At 42.3% G+C, this 19,056-nt stretch overlaps 1 protein-coding gene across 2 annotated transcripts in view; it reads right to left on the bottom strand.

Moving 5' to 3' along the window:
• syt7b (synaptotagmin VIIb) overlaps positions 1 to 19,056 on the bottom strand; it is a 189,760-nt gene that overhangs the window by 40,852 nt on the left and 129,852 nt on the right. For both annotated transcript variants that reach the window (XM_022669486.2, XM_049465809.1), the window contains one exon: positions 11,038 to 11,157. In XM_022669486.2, coding sequence (XP_022525207.1) covers positions 11,038 to 11,157 — 120 coding nt within the window. The remainder of the gene's footprint in view (positions 1 to 11,037; positions 11,158 to 19,056) is intronic.

Genomic DNA, 19,056 nt, shown 5'->3' with positions numbered 1-19,056 from the left:
GTCATGCAAAACACACGTCTGGCGGCCCCTGATCAGGACGCCAATGGGATTATTTTCACATCTATATAGCACTGTAATATCTATATATTCAGTTTACCTTACATCCACAATGCAATACCATAGTGTAAGTTATTGTGTATATAAATTAAGTTAATTGTATGTGTTCTATTTTATTTATTTACTTTACTCTATGCCATGGGTGTTGCCTGGGTATGTAAAGATCCGGGGCTCAGCCCAGTTAAATAAATATATATATATATATATTACAATAAGTATCCTGATATATAATCTTAAACAGGGTAATGGAACTAATTTAAATTAAGTTTAGTACTAAATTCTGGCTATCCACATAAATCTAGCTTCAAACTAACTGGTTAGCGAAATTAATTTTTGTTAATTATAGCTTATATAGTCCTGCAATCCTTAATTAATAAAAACAATTTAAAAAGGAAATGCTAGCCCACCACGCTCCGCAGAACCAGCAAGCTGATTGGCTGTTTCTCCTGAAAGGCAGAACATTATCTTTGAACTGGCTCCGTGATTGGCGCTAAGAGATTTTCCATTCACACACGGCCAGTGGCCTGTCTCCTCATTAATAATACAGCGATTCGGGGCTGCTAGAAAATGATTCGGGGCTAAAGCCCCGGAAGCCCAGGCCAGGCGACTTCCCTGCTCTATGCTGTAAATATGGTTCTCTGCATACTGCGGGAACTTGCACTCAGGTTTTTCACTCACCTGTACACCTGTACTCTGTGTCACTGTGATGTGACAATAAATCTGATCTTATTAGATCAGAATTTTATTGTAGTTTTTATTGGGGTTCTTTCTTGACTCTGAAAGTAAAAAAAATATGTTTGCGACAGACCAAGGTGTTGTACAGATGTCACCTGCCCACTGCAGCGTTCACACACTCCTACTGCTGTGAGGAAAAGATCTCTCACAAGCTTACACTTCAAAGCCTGAGCCCTGAAACCCCTCACTTGTTTGGAGGAAAGCATTAAGGCGACGGAAAATGATACTGCTGCCCAGTCCGGAGTCGTTAGGAGGTGATTAATCTCCCACTCCCTTCATGTGCAGCTGCGTTTTATGTCAAATGGATTATAACAGGTATTAAAAAAACATAAAACTCCCCCTGCAGCACAGCAGCAGACAACATTAAACCATCATTAGACTCTGAGAGTCAATATCTGTAACGGCAGGATGACATGGCCACTGTCCTCCCCATACACACACACTCACACACGGTACTTACACATACCATATGCACAACACTGACAACACTGACACATGACTATAACCATCATTATTTACACCCCTCACATTTCTGCAAATATTTATTGTCCTCTGAAAATAACTGTCTAAATACACCTCACAGTGAACATCTCCAAATTGTGCCCAGTTGTGTCATTTTCACTCCCTTGTGTCATGTGACTCATTAGTTTTATAAAGCATCAGGTGTGAATGGGGAGCAGGCATGTTCAATTTGGTGTTTTGGGTTCAATTTTCTCAAACTGGACTCTCTGAGGATGTGAGAAAGGGAATTGTTGCTCTCTATAAAGATGAAGCCTAGACTATAAGAAGATTGCTGACATTCTTAAACCTGAGATAAAGCATGTTGCCCAAAGTCATACAGCAGTTTTTTGCAAGATGGGTTCCACTTAGAACAGGCCTCTATGGGGTTGACCAAAGAAGTTGAGTCCATGTGATCAGCTTAATATCCAGAAATTCGCTTTAAAAAATAGATGTATGAGGGTTGCCATCATTGCTGCAGAGTTTAAAGAAGTGGGAGATCAGCCTGCAGTGCTCAGACCATATACACCACATACTGCATGAACTCTGTCTGCATGGCACTGTCCTAGAAAGAAAACAAAGCCTCTTCTGAAGATAAAGCACAAGAAAGCCTGCAAACTGTGGTTTGCTGAAGAAAACCAATCCAAGAGCGTGGATTACTGGAACCATGTCCTGTGGTGAACACCTAAAGATGCAAAATACTAATGCTGTGAAGCTCCAGCTCATCCTAAATCCGCCATATCAGTTGATCAGGTTTAGATCCAGGAAAGATCAGTGGAGGCCAAACACTTTTTTTTTTACTGTTTACTACATAATTTCATGTGTGTCCCTTAATAGTTTTCATGTCTTTAATACTAATCTACATGTACAATGTACAAAAATATTTTTTTTTATTTGCCACCACACACTGACCGGGCTGCAGCATGATGTTTCTAAAGCAGCACTGTCTTATTATCTAAGGCTACACTGTTGTCAGGTCAGACTCATCAATACAGACCTTTGTGGAGCAAAAAAATCAATCAAGAGGTCAGAGATTAAATGTTGTTGATCCTCGCCGCTTACAGACAGCTGACTAACGATGCTTTTAAGTAAAAAATCAAATTTACTCGGTGACAGCTGCAGGACACATGACTTTAGAAGACAAACATAAAAGTACTGCACCTTAATCTAATTTAAATCAATAGATCAGTGCAAAAGCCTGTGAGCGCGCAGGTTGCTGTGTCTTCCGGTGTTGTGCTGAACTCAGTACCCCCGCCAGCAAAAGCACCCCCTTTTGGGTGCGTGCAAATACATCTTCTTGGCTTTAATTTTTCTTAGAAAACAAAAAAGTATCCAAGAAGCTGTTCTAAGCTACGCTGACTCCTAAGAACTAATGAAAAATATCCAGGTCACCTGCAGCCTCTCCCATGAGGGAGTGCTTTTCCTGGCGGGGGAGCTGAATACGGCACCATAGTAGCGCCGAAATCTGCAGCCCCGCCATTAACAGCACCCCCTTTCCTGGCAGGGGAGCTGAATTCGGCAACACAGTCCTGCTGAAATCTGCACCCCTGCCATGAAAAGCACCACTTCTCGGCAGCGCATATGCCCCATCTTTTTGATAAAAGCACTTTAACTTTACATAGAAATAAGCTCAGAGAGATGGTGCTTTTCCTGGTGGGGGTGCTGAATTACGATTACATATATAAGTTAAATATATATAATCATGTGATAATTTATTAGTGAGCCTGATGTTATCCAGTCAGCTAATGTTTATGTGGTTAGGTGTGCTGCCGTTAGTACTGGGTCCAAATAGTGTTTGAAACATTATTTATTGTCTTTTAATGGTCACCGCTGTGTAATGACACTCTGTCAGAAGTTTTGGAGGTAAACTGTTTTGGTTCTTCTCAGTGGTAAACAGTGATACTGTAGTTTGATTGAATGGTTTCATAATAAAGTACATGAGCTGCACTTGAAAGATGGTTGAAAGATTACGCTTACTGGAGAAACTGGGAATCCAGTGGAAAAGTTTGATGTAATGTAAACTCAATGAAGGCGGACTGAGATGTTTGGTCTGGGAGAAGGGTTCGGGTCTACCAAATGAGTAGGTAAATCAGGCTCTTGTCTGGACTGTAATTTCTATAGAACATGAGGGAATGGAACCACAGTGTCTGTGCTATATACTGTCATTGTTTCACACATGTTGACCATAAAAATGCTTAAAACAGGAAAATATCAACCATGTGCTTGCTTTACTTTGCCATGCTATGCCCCTATTAACACAGCATGTAATGACTGTTTAATGCAGTCTCTAAAGCACCCACTCACTCCTAATCAGCCTGAGAATCAGCCTGAGAAGTGGAGTGTTTATAGCTTTTCCAAATCTGAAAACAAAACATTCTGACACACTGTAACGGGGAAAGATCAGCCAGCAACAGCTAAAGTAGTTCAAAAAGCCACATCCCTTACAAACCCTCCACATTAGAGGGTGGATTTAAAAATCCAGTGTGTTAAAGCCTCTCCCTGATTTAATGATATTCAGTGTCTTAAAACCACAAAAAAATAGTGTGATATGATTTTAGCCTGAAATAACACCACTCCAATTTGCTAATAATGCTGTATTACATTTTCTCGAATGTCAGAGTGACAGAGTTCCAGGAAAACATTATTTTAATTGTACACCATTAATTTTGGGTGAAAAACAAGCAACTGTGGAACTAAGAGAAGAAGGAAAATCAATCCATGTCCAGCACAACTGTTTGGAATGTCCTGAAGAAGAAAGTCGTCACTGGTGTACTAAATAACAGATGTTGATCAAGCAGATCAAGGAAAACCACAGCAGTTAATGACAGAAACATTGTGAGTACTGTAAAAAACAAAATCAGCAACAACCTCCAGAGGGCAGGAGTGAAGGTATCACAATCTACTGTTCTGGCTTCACCAGAAAATGCAAGCCACCATTAGTAAGAGCAAGATGGAATTAGCCAATGCGATGGAAGGACTAAAGCTTGGAGAAAACAAAGGTCATGGCTAGGGCTTGCATGGCTTCTTCTGGGATATGCTCATTAGTCTTCATTGATGACTTCACACATGACCTTATCAAGCATGAATTTCACCTTCTAAGGTGGAGACTAAAGGAAATAACCACCAACTAAACCAACACCAACTGAAAGAGGCTGCAGAGAAAACCTGAAAAAGCATCAGAATGTAGACGTTTAGTGAGGTCAGTGGGTCACCGGTTTTTTAATCCATTTTAACTTTATCTGTTCCAAACAGAGACTGTAAAAAAAGATGGACGCCATGTCGCCATTCCCATTCATTCAATGAAAATGAAGCCAAAATCTTCCGCCATTTTGGTGATCCTGATACCCGAGTCTGCGCAGTAGAGACTAGAGGAGGGAGACAGACTGTGGAGAGCTCCTACTAATTTAAATAACTCCGCCCCTGAGGGCTGCCTGGTGGTCACAGGCTGCAGAGCGGAGCGGAGCTGATGGTCTGTTATTGATCCCGCCCATAACCAGCCCTTTCACAATAACCACACCTTTTTTGAATAGAGCTTAATAACGAATTCTGTGGGGATATAAAAATTTGACAATATAAGCAGAGGTTATATTACTATATAACTAGCTGTTGCATTTAAATAAAGGTGGTAGAATTACAGTATATTGGAAAAAACGTGATTAAAAGTTGTCTGTTTTGCCATTGAAACCTATGGGAATGGGTGGGGTTACACAGCTTTCTGAAAACGAATAGCAGGGGGCGCCCGACCTGTGGTGGCTTCACTTTTGAGAGACGATGCTCTGTCCAGCTATACACAGTCTATGGTTCCAATACTTTTGCTCACTGGAAATTAAAGCTGAAATAATGATATTTTGTCTCATATTCGTCTTTTAATGTCAAACCCAAATGTTTTCAGTCTACAGCAGAAATTAAGAGTTTCACTGTTTCAGGGCTTTTGGGGGAGAGTGTATATTCTCATCGTTAACTTCACTATAAAATATCACTGTAACAGATCAGCAGACAGACACTATTAGCATAACTGCAGGCTTTATTGTGGCAAATGGTGCTGCTGTTTGGACTAAAGCAGGGGCAATCATCGAGTCGGGGGCTGACACGGCCACTCAGCAAAATAAAACCATGAAAATAAAACAGCTTTTATTATCGTACTCTTTTTTCTCTTCTTATAATTATGCTCCTCACACTCCTCACCCTCCTCACACAGAACACATCATGGAGAGAGATAAACCAGCAGCGTCAATTCACACACTCATTGTTTGAACTCAAATAATTCAAGTCTATTTTACCTAAAATTGGATATTTCCAAACAATACTCAACTATTTTAAGTTAGTTGAACATTTGTGGGCACATATAAACATTCAAACTGAGATCTTTGAGTTGAACCAACTTATAATAACTGAGTTTAGTCTGTTCCCATTAACAGCTTCTTTTCCATTTGCTTCTGCCATATCTATTTGCATACTGGGTGTGTACAACAGTTTCTGACAGACAATCACCATCAGTGTGTAGTGTTTCCCCCTGGGCTACCTTAGAAATAAATCAACTTCCCCTTTAGTTGTAATAAGTTGATGTTTTAATTTAAGCTAAGTTTTCATTCCCCATTACTTAAAAAAATGAGCAAACTGGCTGCCTTATAAAAGTTAAGTAACTCAACTTATCCGGTCTTACAGTATAAAAAAAATAAAAAAGTTAAATCAACTTCCCCTTTAGTTTTAATAACTTGATGTTCTAAGTTATGCTAACTTAAGTTTTCATTACCCATTACTTAACTTTTTTAAGGCAAGTGGTTTCCTCAAATGTTTAAAGTAAATTCAACTTCTCCGGGCTTACAGTGCACACTGAAACAGAGCCACCTCTACAAGTGTTTGTGTGTGTGTATGTGTGTGTGTGAGAGAGAGTTTTTGGTAAGAATATATGTGGACCTGCAGGATGGAGCTGGGGGCTATGGATGGTGAATGGAGTTGGTGGCTGGAGATGGTGGGTGGAGTTAACGGATGGGGATGGAGCTGGTGGGTGGGGAGTTTAGTGGTTGGTTACACTGTGATTTGTTTTAAACTAGGCCACATACCCCGTGGGGAAAGGCAGGAAGGGGTAGGGGTCAGAAATAAACGAAAGAACATGATTATTTTAACACAGGCTGCATAAAGGAGGATAAGAGCCAAGGTCTCGGCGGAGGAGTAGGTGGAGGATGAGGAGACGGAGCGAAAAAATAAAGGACCTTACTCTTCTTCTCTTTTATTTTCTGTTGGAAGTTACATTACAGTTTCCCTTTGGTGAGATTTTTTTTTTCCTCTGACCCGTTTCTGTTCCTCCTCTGACCCACTCTCTGACTGCCTCCCATCCTCCCACTGACAACCACACAGCCAACACAGCCACTGGCCACTTTATTAGAAACTCTTAAAGTACCTTGTTCCTCCATTCTCTGGCCACTTGATTAGGAACATCAACATTCATTTGGTCAGGAAGTAAAAGCACAAGGGAGGTGTGTCTAATTGTCTTAAGGTATATCTCAATGAATTCCAGTAGTCTCTCTCTCTCAGTCTCTCTCTCTCTCTCTCTCTCTCTCTCTCTCTAAGGGATTCTTCATTCTGTGTACTGGTGCTTGTCAGAAGCCCCGGGGTTGGCGGGTTGGACCCTGCAGCTGCTGGAGTGACTGAAGTCTGAGCAGTGAGAGATGATTGAGAGCAGTTATTAGCAGAGCGAGGACGCTCTCCATGGCGCCGGTGCCGGTGGGTCCCCAGAGGGGCCGGACCGAGCTTTGATTACAGTCCAACTGTATGACCGACGACCAGCCCTGAGAAACGCAGACACTGCTGCTCTAAGCACAAATATCTGCAGGTCAGGACTGAGAAAGAGAGAGAGAGGGCAGACAGTAGAGATTTACGTCTTTAACTGGCTCCAGAACTCTGTACCTTCCACCCGGACCCCCAGAGAAACTCCCACAATTCACCTGCACCCACTATCAGCCCTCACTCCAACTCCCATAATTCACCTGCACCCACTATCAGCCCTCACTCCAAGTCCCTTTAATTCACCTGCACTCACTATCAGCCCTCACTCCAACTCCCATAATTCACCTGCACCCACTATCAGCTCTTACTCCAACTCCCATAATTCACCTGCACCCACTATCAGCCCTCACTACAACTCCCATTATTCACCTGCACCCACTATCAGACCCTCACTACAACTCCCATTATTCACCTGCACCCACTATCAGACCTCACTACAACTCCCATAATTCACCTGCACCCACTATCAGCCCTCACTACAACTCCCATTATTCACCTGCACCCACTATCAGACCTCACTACAACTCCCATTATTCACCTGCACCCACTATCAGACCTCACTACAACTCCCTTTAATTCACCTGCACCCACTATCAGCCCTCACTACAACTCCCATTATTCACCTGCACCCACTATCAGACCCTCACTACAACTCCCATTATTCACCTGCACCCACTATCAGACCTCACTACAACTCCCATAATTCACCTGCACCCACTATCAGCCCTCACTCCAACTCCCATAATTCACCTGCACCCACTATCAGCCTTCACTACAACTCCCTTTAATTCACCTGCACCCACTATCAGCCATCACTCCAACTCCCATAATTCACCTGCACCCACTATCAGCCATGTATCTGGTGCAGCAGTGTTCAGGCTCTTGATTGGCTGCGTTGGGTTCATGGGTAAATCTGTTTAAATTCGCTGCAACTCCCCAAGCCAGAGTCGAGGGTGGCCGTCAGTCTTCTTGATGTGCTAATTGATGCTAGGATGATGCTGAGATGATGCTGAGATGATGCTGAGATAATAGTGAGAGGATGCTGGAATATGAAGGAGGCGATTGCTGCCCTGCTGACTGATGCCGTCTTCATATAGACATCAAAGGCTCGGGGTGTGTTCTGCTTGTTTAGTAGTGCTGTAGGCTTCTGCTGAGTGGAACTGTGTTATCTGCTTTCACACTACAACGTCTAATCCGTCAACCTAAAGCTGCGTGACAGGATGTAGAGAGGCGGGCGGACTTCCTTCGAGGAAAAGTGTGTGTGTGTGTGTGAGAGAGAGAGTCTGTGTGTGTGTGTGTACTTTTTGGAGTTCCTGACTGTCTTTATGTGTCTAAATGTGTTTTTCGTTATATATGTCCAAATATTTGAGGACAACACTGCTAACTAAAACTGTGTATTTCTGTTTTACTGCAGGCAAATCTGATTTGTTTTTCAAAGCAGATTTCTTAACATGACTCTCCGTCTGTTTGTAAGTGATCAGAGTGGATTTGCATGTCTGGAAACACATTCCTCCACAAGCGTATCTGTATGGGTTGCTGTGGCATCTGCTTGGGTTACTGTGGCATCTTTTGTCTTGCCGTGGTCTCTGCTTGGGTTGCTGTGGTATCTGCTTGGGTTGCTGTGCTATCTGCTTGGGTTGCCGTGGCATCTGCTTGGGTTACTGTGGCATCTGTTGGGTTCCTGTGGCATCTGCGTGAGTTGCCGTAGTGTCTGCATGGGTTGCTGTGGCATCTGCTTGGGTGGCTGAGGTATCTGTATGGGTTGCTGTGGTATGTGAGTGGGTTGCTGTGGTATCTGTGTGTTGCTGTGGTATCTGCTTGGGTTGCTGTGGCATCTGCTTGGGTTGCAGTGGTCTCTGCATGAGTTGCCGTAATATCTGCATGAGTTGCAGTGGTATGTGTATGGGTTGCTCTGATACTTGTGTGGGTTGCTGTGGTATCTGCTTGGGTTGCTGTGGTATCTGTGTGGGTTGATGTGGTATCTGTATAGGTTGCTGTAGTATCTGTGTAGGTTGCTGTGGTATCTGCATGGGTTACTGTGGTATCTGTGTGGGTTGCTATGGTATCTGGATGGGTTGCTGTGGCATCAGCTTGGGTTGCTATGGTATCTGTGTGGGGATGGTGCCTGATGACATCACTTAAATATTTTGGGGGGGTTCTCCTCCCACAAACAGCTCAGAGAAACCGCTCTCACTCCATAACAAACCCACAACTCAGAATACAATATAAATATCAGCAGTATATTAAAAAAACTGTATATATTTTCTTGGTTTATTTGGAGTAGTGTCAAATATTGAACATTATAAAAAATCTATTAAGATTTTTTTTTGCTGTGAAGTTTTATAGTCTTTATCAAAACATGGTAAAATTAATGCAAATAATAAATCTCTGTATATATTTACAGGTCAAATAAAGACATATTAAAGTAGTCTAGGATCTCTCGAAAAGAACAATATCTAATGTGTGTCTCTTATGAATACGTTGTAATATTTAGGAGAATCAAGGTAGTTTCTTATCATCTCCCAAAAATTCCTCCAGTGTGTGAGAGAGAGCATGTGAGTGTCAGTGTGTGTGTGTGTGTGTGTGTTTGTGAAGGAGATGTGAGAGTCTACACTGTGTTATAATGAGCAGCACCACCACTGAGCTGCTCAGCACCTGACTGAAACATTGATCAGAGAGAGAGAGAGAGAGAGAGAGAGAGAGGAGATAGTGAGGGAGGGGAGATGTGAGTGGAATAAGTGAGGAGAAAAGCAGAACACCGACAAAAAACAGCCCTGAGACAAAACCAGAGGAGAACATATGAACTGTGTGAGAACAGCACAAGAACAGTGCGAGAACAAGGCAACAACAGTGCAGAAACAACAGGAGAACAGCATGAGAACAGCATCAAAACTGTGGGAGAACAGCACAAGACCAGCAGGAGCACAACACAAGAGCAGTGGGAGAACAGTGTGAGAACAACACGAGAACAGCACAAGAACAGTAGGAGAACAGTGCGAGAACAGCAGTAGAACAGTGAGTTCTACAGCACAACAATGCAAGAACAGCATAAGAACAACACAAGAGCAGTGGGAGAACAGTGGGAGAACAACACAAGAACAGTAGGAGAACAGTGCGAGAACAGCATTAGAACAGTGCGAAAACAGTGAGTGAACAGTGTGAGAACAGCAGTAGAACAGTGCGAGAACAGTAAGTGAACAGTGTGAGAACAGCAGTAGAACAGTGGGTTGTACAGCGCAACAACAACACAAGAACAGCGAGATAGCAGTGGGGGAACAACACAAGAACAGCATGAGAACAGGAGAACAGTGAGTGAAGAGTGGAGAACAGCAGTAGAACAGTGCGAGAACAATAAGTGAACAGTGGAGAACAGAAGTAGAACAGTGGATTCTACAATGCAATGACAATGCTAGAACCGTGTAAGAACAACGCAAAAACAGTGGGATAACAGCGCAAGAACAGCGGGAGAACAACACAAGAATGGTGGAAGAACAGTGCGAGAACAGCAGTAGAACAGTGGGTTCTACAGTGCAACAACAGTGCAAGAACACGAGAACAGCGTAAGAACAGCGCAACAGCAATTGGGATAACAGTGCAAGATCAGTGGGAGAACAGTGGGAGTACAACACAAGAACAGCAGGAGAAAAGCGTGAGAATAGTGGAAAACCAGCACAAGAACAGTGCAAGAAAAGTAGAAGAACAGCAAGAGAACAGTGCTAGAACAGCGAACTAGTAATAACGTACTGTATCAGCCAAGCAAAGTTTCAGTATCTAAGGTTTGTTTCTTCGTTTTTATTATGTTTCACATATGTCATATTATACTGTCTTCACCACATCTCTAACGTATGCCGCAGTGGTTGATGGGTATTCTGTGACCTCTATGGTACACGTGTGTTTAGGGTGGTACACTGTGCACTATGTAGTGAGTAAGGCTTGGATTTGGACGCAGCCAGTTTGTACCTCTTGTCAGCAGGTGGAGTTTCTTGACCCGCCGGATTCTCCTGCAGGTCTGGCAGGTTGGCGAAGTCGTCCTGTTCAGCCAATCCGATCGCCAGAGACAGAACCACCATCTTCCCCTCCCTGCAGGACACACACACACACACAGAATCAGCTGTCTATAGACAGAGTGCTGTTTATGAGGAGAATCTGAACAGTGGAGGAATGAAGCTGAAGTGGTAAAAATATAAAGTAGGTCACGTTAGAAGACACAGAATTATCCCGGGTAAACATGGGAGACTCAATGTGACGTGATGCTCTCTCTCTCTCTCTCTCTCTCTCTCTTTTTCTCTCTCTTATTTCTTCATCTCTCTCTCATTTTCATTTTCTTTCTCTCCCTCTCTCTCATTCTCACTTTCACTCTCTCTCTCTTTTTCCCTCTCTCTCTAGCTTTATCTTTCCCAATTTCTCCCCCTCTCTCTCACTTTCTCATTTTTCCCTCTCTTGTCTCCCTTTTCTCTCTCCCTCTCTCTTTCTTTCACTCTAACACACACACACACACACACACCCTGGCAGTGTCCTGAAGCTGCTCATGCCTCAGCGTTAGATCTGCCTCCAGCAGAGTTAGTGACTCACTCTTTCCTGCCTCTCTCCTGCCCTCTTTTCTGTCCCGCTGTCTCCCTCTCTCCTGCCTGCTGTCTCTCTTTTTCAGCCTATTGTCTCTCTCTCTCCAGCCTGCTGTCTCTTTCTTCAGCCTGCTGTCTCTCGTTTCAGCCTGCTGTCTCTCTCGCCTTCTCCTGCCAGCTGTCTCTCTCTTCTTACTGCTGTCTCTCTCTCCAGCCTGCTGTCTCTTTTTTCAGCCTGCTGTCTCTCTCTCCTTAACGCTGTCTCTCTCTCTCCTGCCTACTGTCTTTCTCTCTTGCCTGCTGTCTCTCTCTCCAGCCTGCTGTCTTTTTTTTCAGCCTGCTGTCTCTCTCTCCTTACCGCTGTCTCTCTCCTGCCTGCTGTCTCTCTCTTCTTACTGCTGTCTCTCTCCAGCCTGCTGTCTCTTTTTTCAGCCTATTGTCTCTATCTCTCCTTACTGCTGTCTCTCTCTCCAGCCTGCGGCCTCTTTTTTCAGCCTACTGTCTCTTTCTCCTTACCCTGTCTCTCTCCTGCCTGCTGTCTCTCTTTTCAGCCTATTGTCTCTCTCACTAGCCTGCTGTCTTTCTCTCCTTACCGCTGTCTCTTTCTTCAGCCTGCTGTCTCTCTTTTCAGCCTATTGTCTCTCTCTCCTGCCTGCTGTCTCTCTTTTCAGCCTATTGTCTCTCTCTCCTGCCTGCTGTCTCTTTCTTCAGCCGGCTGTCTTTCTCTCTCCTTACCTATGTCTCCAAATTCTATTAGAGTTGGCTTTATTGGCATGACTATTTCACAAACAATGTTGCCAAATCACAAAAACTTTAAAACCAAACATAATGTGAAACATTTATCAATGAAAACATTACCAGAAACTCACAGTGACCGCACACTCTCTCTCTCTCTCTTTCTCTCTCACACAGCGACCGCACACTCTCTCCTCTCTCTCTCTCTCTCTCTCTCTCTCTCAGTGACCACACACTCTCTCCTCTCTCTGTCTCTCACAGTAACCACACACTCTCTTCTCTCTTTCTCTCTCTCACAGCGACCGCACACTCTCTCCTCTCTCTTTCACACAGTGACCACACACTCTCTCCTCTCTCTCTCTCACAGCGACCGCACACTCTCTTCTCTCTCCTCTCTCTCACAGTGACCACACACTCTCTTCTCTCTTTCTTTCTCTCACAGCAACCGCACTCTCTCTCTCTCTGTCTCTCACACACACAGTAACCGCACACACTCTCTCTCTCACAGAGAGCACTCTCTCTCTAGAGCTAGCTATTGTGACCCAAAAAACAATAGAACAACAGAACCTAAAGTACTAACTTCTAACTTCTATCTTCTAGGGGTTAGCTGCCCCAGTTTTGGCTTCATTAGGTCAGCCTACATCTCTCCTACTGCTCTCATTACGAGGAATTTACAGAAGAAGAAGATCCTGTGATCTGCTCCTCCTCTCAGTCTCTCTTCAGATATCCTCGCTCTGCTCTCTCTCCACATCTTTCTTATCATTATTTCTATTGTTGTTTCTCTCCAGGCTCATACATCTCTCCAGAAGAGCCGCGACGCCGTTAGTTCAAAAGCTTTTACTCCAGAGTGTAGCATCGGGACGCTTGAATGCGGCTCTCTCGGCACAATGGCCGAAATCACTCGGCTTCCTCCGCGGGGGCAGGAGTTTAATTGCCTGTCAGACAATCATGAGTTCTGGAGCCAGATTCTCTCCCGTTCAGGTGGATCTGCTCAGAGGAAGCTTATTACCAGTGGTTCAGAAGCTAGCTAGTGCCCGCCGAGTTAAACAGGAAGATAAGACAGATCATATTTATCGGCCGGAGCGTTAACACTGTGGACTCAAAGCTGATTAATTCAGGGGAACGAAATTACTGAGGGACTTTCAGCCTGATCTGAAGTGTGGTTCTGTCTTTGAAGGTTTTGCAATGTAAATCTTACGCTAATGTAGCTGAACTTCTCTACACTTCTCTACCTCCAAGTTTTACAAAAGCTCTCTTTAATGTAGTATGTGACTTTACAGTTGCAAGGATTACTTGAATTACTTGGATTTCTGCATAAATTGGTCATTAAACAACAATAGACAAAAACAGTCTGCTTAAACTAATACCACACACACACACACACAAAAATACATGTTTGCATGGTTTTATTAAACACAACATGTTACCATTGCATCACAGTGCGGGGTGGAAAAAAGTATGTGAACCTTTGGATTTAATAACTGGTTGACCCTCCTTTGGCAGCAAAAACCTCAACCAGACGTTTCATGCAAACATATCATTTTTTGTGTGGTATTAGTTTAAGCAGACTGTGTTTGTCTATTGTTGTGACTTAATTGTTAATAAACAATTAATGCAGAAATCCAAGTTATTCTAAAGGGTTCACATACGGTTTTCTTGCAATTGTATATATGCACCATGTGGACAAAAGTATAGTGGATGAGTTTAGAGCATTTCCCCTTTGTTCTGGTTTGTTTTCACACATGGACAAAAGTCCATGAACCACATGCTCAATCAATATTTCTTCTGAAATCTAGGATGCTAAGATCTGATTGTAATCAGTGACAAGATCAGCATAAGTGTGGTCATCCCCAACTGCATAAGTACTGGATGGAGCTCCATCATCATTCCGGAGAACACAGTTCCACCCCTCCAGAGCTCAATACTGGGGGCTTTATACCCCTCTAGCCCATGCCTGGCATTAGGCATGGAGCCAATCAGTGTATGTTTATCTACTTCAAAAAAGTCCTATTCTATAGGCAATACTTAATTGCAGCTACTTGACAAGCTGTGTGTGTGAATTTGCACATCATAGTCAACAACAGGTACAGCTTAAAAGAGCAGGGAAACTAAAGGAGTTTGTATTTTTGGTGCGGTTCATTTGGCCAGGTGTGAACACAGTAATCAAGGTCAGTGTTATGTTTATTCATTTATTTTTATGACTTGAAGATACATTTGAAAATAGAAAATTGGGTATAAAACTTTATTACTATGTTTTCATTCAGTATAGTGAAGAAGAAATATGTTTTTATTATTTTTTTCACAAACAGAATTTTAAGAAAAATAAAAAGTTGAATTTTCAGTCGATTTTTAGATTTGTCCATTTTTGTGTCTTGTAACACAAATCTGGTGGCATAGTCCAACTTGCAAAATGCAAAAATTGAAAAATCAGAAAATAAAGAAAAGATTATTTTTTTTAATTTTCCTGAAATTCTGATTGTGAGGGGCAGAGCTGAAAAAAAATTATTTCTTGTACACTGCACTACAATAAAAAACTGAAATAATGAGTTTTTTATCTAAAATTTGCTATTTTTGCATTAAGCCTAAAACGGTCAGAAAGTGTCATTAATATTCATTACACCGACCAATCAAGCTCTGCTTTGAACCTAAACTCCTTTTCAACCTCCTCCTGCGAGAGGAGGTGGTCTCAGTTTGATCCCAAACCAACTCCAGAGCAGTTCTGTTAGTGGGGAAAACGTGATCTGACCTTAGTCTGACCTGATTATCAAATATAATCCTCATGTTTGCGCTTAACAGCTGTTCAGGTGCAGTTTAACTTGATTTATTACCTAGATAATAACTAACACATCTCTGCTGCTGTTCCATGCTAAACTTCACTGAAATATGCACTAGTCTGAAACACAGGACCTTCTTCTTGTGTTTAGTTTATTAACCCCACTTCCACACAGCTCTGACCAATAAGAGGGAACAACATGATTATATGGTTTGTTCTGACACATTTGCACACTTGTGTTTTTCCTTGTGTGAAATAAAAAACAAACTAAACCAAGAGAGGGGGGCGGTTGAAGGCAACAAATCGTTAACCAAGTCATACCGATCTCCCATGATCCACCCGCCCCCATGCTTAACAGTTGGAGCAGTGTTCTTTTAAACATTCAGTTCTTCTCTCCTCCCTCTTCCTTCGCATTGTGGATACATTTTCTATTTAAAATGCATCAAAATGTTACTCTGACTCTTCTATGTTCTCTCTCACTCTCTTTTTTTCTCTCTCTTTCAGTCGGTTGTGGGAGTAATGATGCTGAAGACAGGGGATCACTGCTGAGTTGATCTGCTTGCAGCACACACACACACACACACACACATACATGTGCGCGCACACACACACACACACACACACACACACACACACACACACACACACACACACACACCATGATTGATATTGATGAATGACCTTGGCAGACCTGTACACACATTTTAAAGGGGCTGTGTGTGTCAGAGACCTCTGTTCATCACTCCTTCTCTTTTTTTCTCCTTCCCTTTCTCTCTCTGCCTCGCTGGTTTGATGAGCCTCGGCTCGATTGATTTACTCAAACGTATCGAATATTTGATTTGTCGTTCGGACCGAACTCGAAGGTACAATAAATGATTTTAATTAAAGCAGAGAGGTGAGACTGACGGACCCTGAGCAGAAAATCGGACCACCTGTGGCACCAAGAGGGAAAGGGGAAATCTTTAACCCTGTGTCCAGATCAGTTTGTTGTTCTGCTGTAAATGGGAGCGGTTGCAGGTAAATGTCTGGACTGACAGAAGCAGCACGGTAATCATTGCTTAGATTCCCAAATTTCTCCAGAACTAAAGCCACCCGACAGTGCTACACTGAGCTAGCGGGTTATCCCATGTAGCTTGTTTTAACACAGTAAATGGGTAGACTACAATTTAAAATATTTGACTCTGAACAGTGAAAGAGCTAGCCCTAGCCGGGGTTAGCAGCAGGCTACAATCTGATGCTACAATCTGTGTGAACGGCGAAAGAGCTAGGGCTTAGCGTTGTTTGCAGCTAATGCTAATGCTGCTCCAGCAGTGCAGCAGACAGCAGCCCAATAATACCCACCTCTAAACAGCAAAAGAGCTAGCACTTAGCTGCAAATGCTGCACCAGTGTTTGCATTAGGCTACAGTCCCATAATATTCACTTCTGTATGTCTGAAATTGAAAAAAATAAATTAACACCAAGAGGTTCAACTCACAAATTTTACCAAACTTGGCAACCTCCTCTTTATTATTTTAAAGTCTTGAGAGCCTCTTATCAATCATATTGTGTGCCTAGCACACTCATTGTTACCTTTAGATTCATTCTTCTTCTTCTTCTTATTTTTTTAAATATTATATTATTTTCTATTCACATTTGTATGTTTTACATTGTATTTCATTGTTTAGCCAAAAAACACTACATATCTCCTCTCCTTTTTTGTATTCGCATTAGACCAACATGGGTGGGTGGGGTTGGGGGGGAGGGGGTTGTAGAAAATGTGAAAATGTTGATTAGGGGAAAATGGATGTTAAAACTGTTTTTTTATTACTTGTACTGTAACTTACTATAATGGCCAATAAAAACATATATATATATATATATATATATATATATATATATATATATATATATATATATATATATATATATATATATATATAAAACTTCTGTACAGCAAAAGAGCTAGCACTTAGCATTGTTAGCTGCTAATGCTAATACTGCTCCTGCCTCGGTCCTTGAGAACTAAACTGAACTAAACTCCTGTATAATGCTGCACCTTAGCGGAGTGGCTTTACTGCTCCTTAATACCTGACTGGTAAAAATTAAAAATACAAAATAGTGCGAAAATTATGGTACGCAGAGGGTTAACCAATGGATAAAGACAAACATCAGACAAATCATGATTTAATGAGAGGGTGGAAAAGAAGATTGCAGAAAGACTGTATATGATAGGTAAGAAAACTGTCTGGGGATATTATGGGGTGTATTATGGCTTTATTAAGGGTACAGATGTTTTAGCTTTTATCTAGAGAGCATAATATACACTAATGCTAATAAAATCAGGAAAAAAGGATTCTCTTCCTTCCTTTTTACAGAGAGAACAGCCGGCAGGAGACAGCAGCAGTTTTTATCATTGAGGTGGAGGAGGATGATGATAAAGAGTCAGAGGGTGAAAGCGGAGGACCGTGAGCTCCACACAGGTGTGTGAATGTAAACAAACACAGGACAGTCATACTCGTTTAGAGGACGCAGAGCGAGGCGCTAACGGGTAAAGGCTATGCAAATCAGCTGAGCGGAGTTTAGAGCAGGTGTCTGTGTGTACTATATGCTGGTCACAGTGTGAACATGGGGATATACATATTCATGAGGTACAGGAGGATAACAGGAGAGACAGGCAGAGGACACTACAGCCTCAGACTAAACAGGTAGAGTAAAAATATGAATAAAATCACAGAGCTGATAAACTGTACTGTATTAAGAAATGTGCTGTAAGAGAAGAGCAGCAGCCAGTCAGCAGGATCAGTGTCCGGTCAAAAAGTTTCACTGATCTGCTTCTGTGGATCCAGATCTGTGTTGTATCTACTAGAGTCACTAACATATAAAATAACCCAATCTCAGCATGCAGTTCTGTCTCAGGCAGTGCATAAACGTGTTCAAAGAAGAAATAATACAGTTTACATACGGTACTGTGCAAACGTTTTAGGCAGCTAAGCCAATTACACTAATCCATTTACAGGGGTTGGACAATGAAACTGAAACACCTGGTTTTAGACCACTATAATTTATTGTGGTGACGGACAGTTCTGGTGGAAACAGGAGAGTTGAGGTGCACACTGAATTCTGCCGTGATTTGATCAGCCGTGGTTTTATGTTTTTTGGATACAATCCGGGTTAGCACCCGAACATCCCTTTCAGACAGCTTCCTCTTACAGCGTCCACAGTTAATCCTGTTGGATGAGGTTCGTCCTTCTTGGTGGCATCCTGACATTACCCTGGATACCGTGGCTCTTGATACATCACAAAGACTTGCTGTCTTGGTCACAGATGCTCCAGCAAGACGTGCACCAACAATTTGTCCTCTTTTGAACTCTGGTATGTCACTCATAATGTTGTGTGCATTGCAATATTTTGAGCAAAACTGTGCTCTTACCCTGCTAATTAACCCTTCACACTCCCTTCACAGCTCTTACTGGTGCAATGTGCAATTAATGAAGATCCAATTTGGCCATGAAACCTTCCACACTAAAATGACAGGTGTTTCAGTTTCATTGTCCAACCCCTGTAAAAAAAAGCACCACATATGATTTAAACAGATGCAAATAAACATAAATGCAGTAAAATATAACAAGGACTTCTAATTTTTAACTAAGTATGTTACATGAGCCGAGCTGAATAACAAAGTGTAGTTCCAGATTTCTCCTGGATGCTCCTCAGCCAGCATGTGTATACGTTCAGTTCCGTCAGCAGCTCACCTGATTTACCAAATGTACCAACTTACCAAACCAGGTGTTGATTAATATGATGAGAACTAGAAATAACTCTATTAAACTCAGATGAGGAGGAGAGATTAGGAGATGTTTTAAGGAAAACAGGGCTGTAAAAGCTCTGCTTTTTGTAAAAGTGCTGATTGTATTTATTGTAATGCTGG

Source organism: Astyanax mexicanus, chromosome 16 (assembly GCF_023375975.1).
Source record: "Astyanax mexicanus isolate ESR-SI-001 chromosome 16, AstMex3_surface, whole genome shotgun sequence".
NCBI classification, from domain to species: Eukaryota; Metazoa; Chordata; class Actinopteri; order Characiformes; family Acestrorhamphidae; genus Astyanax; species Astyanax mexicanus.
This window is presented reverse-complemented; position numbering and strand designations above follow the sequence as displayed.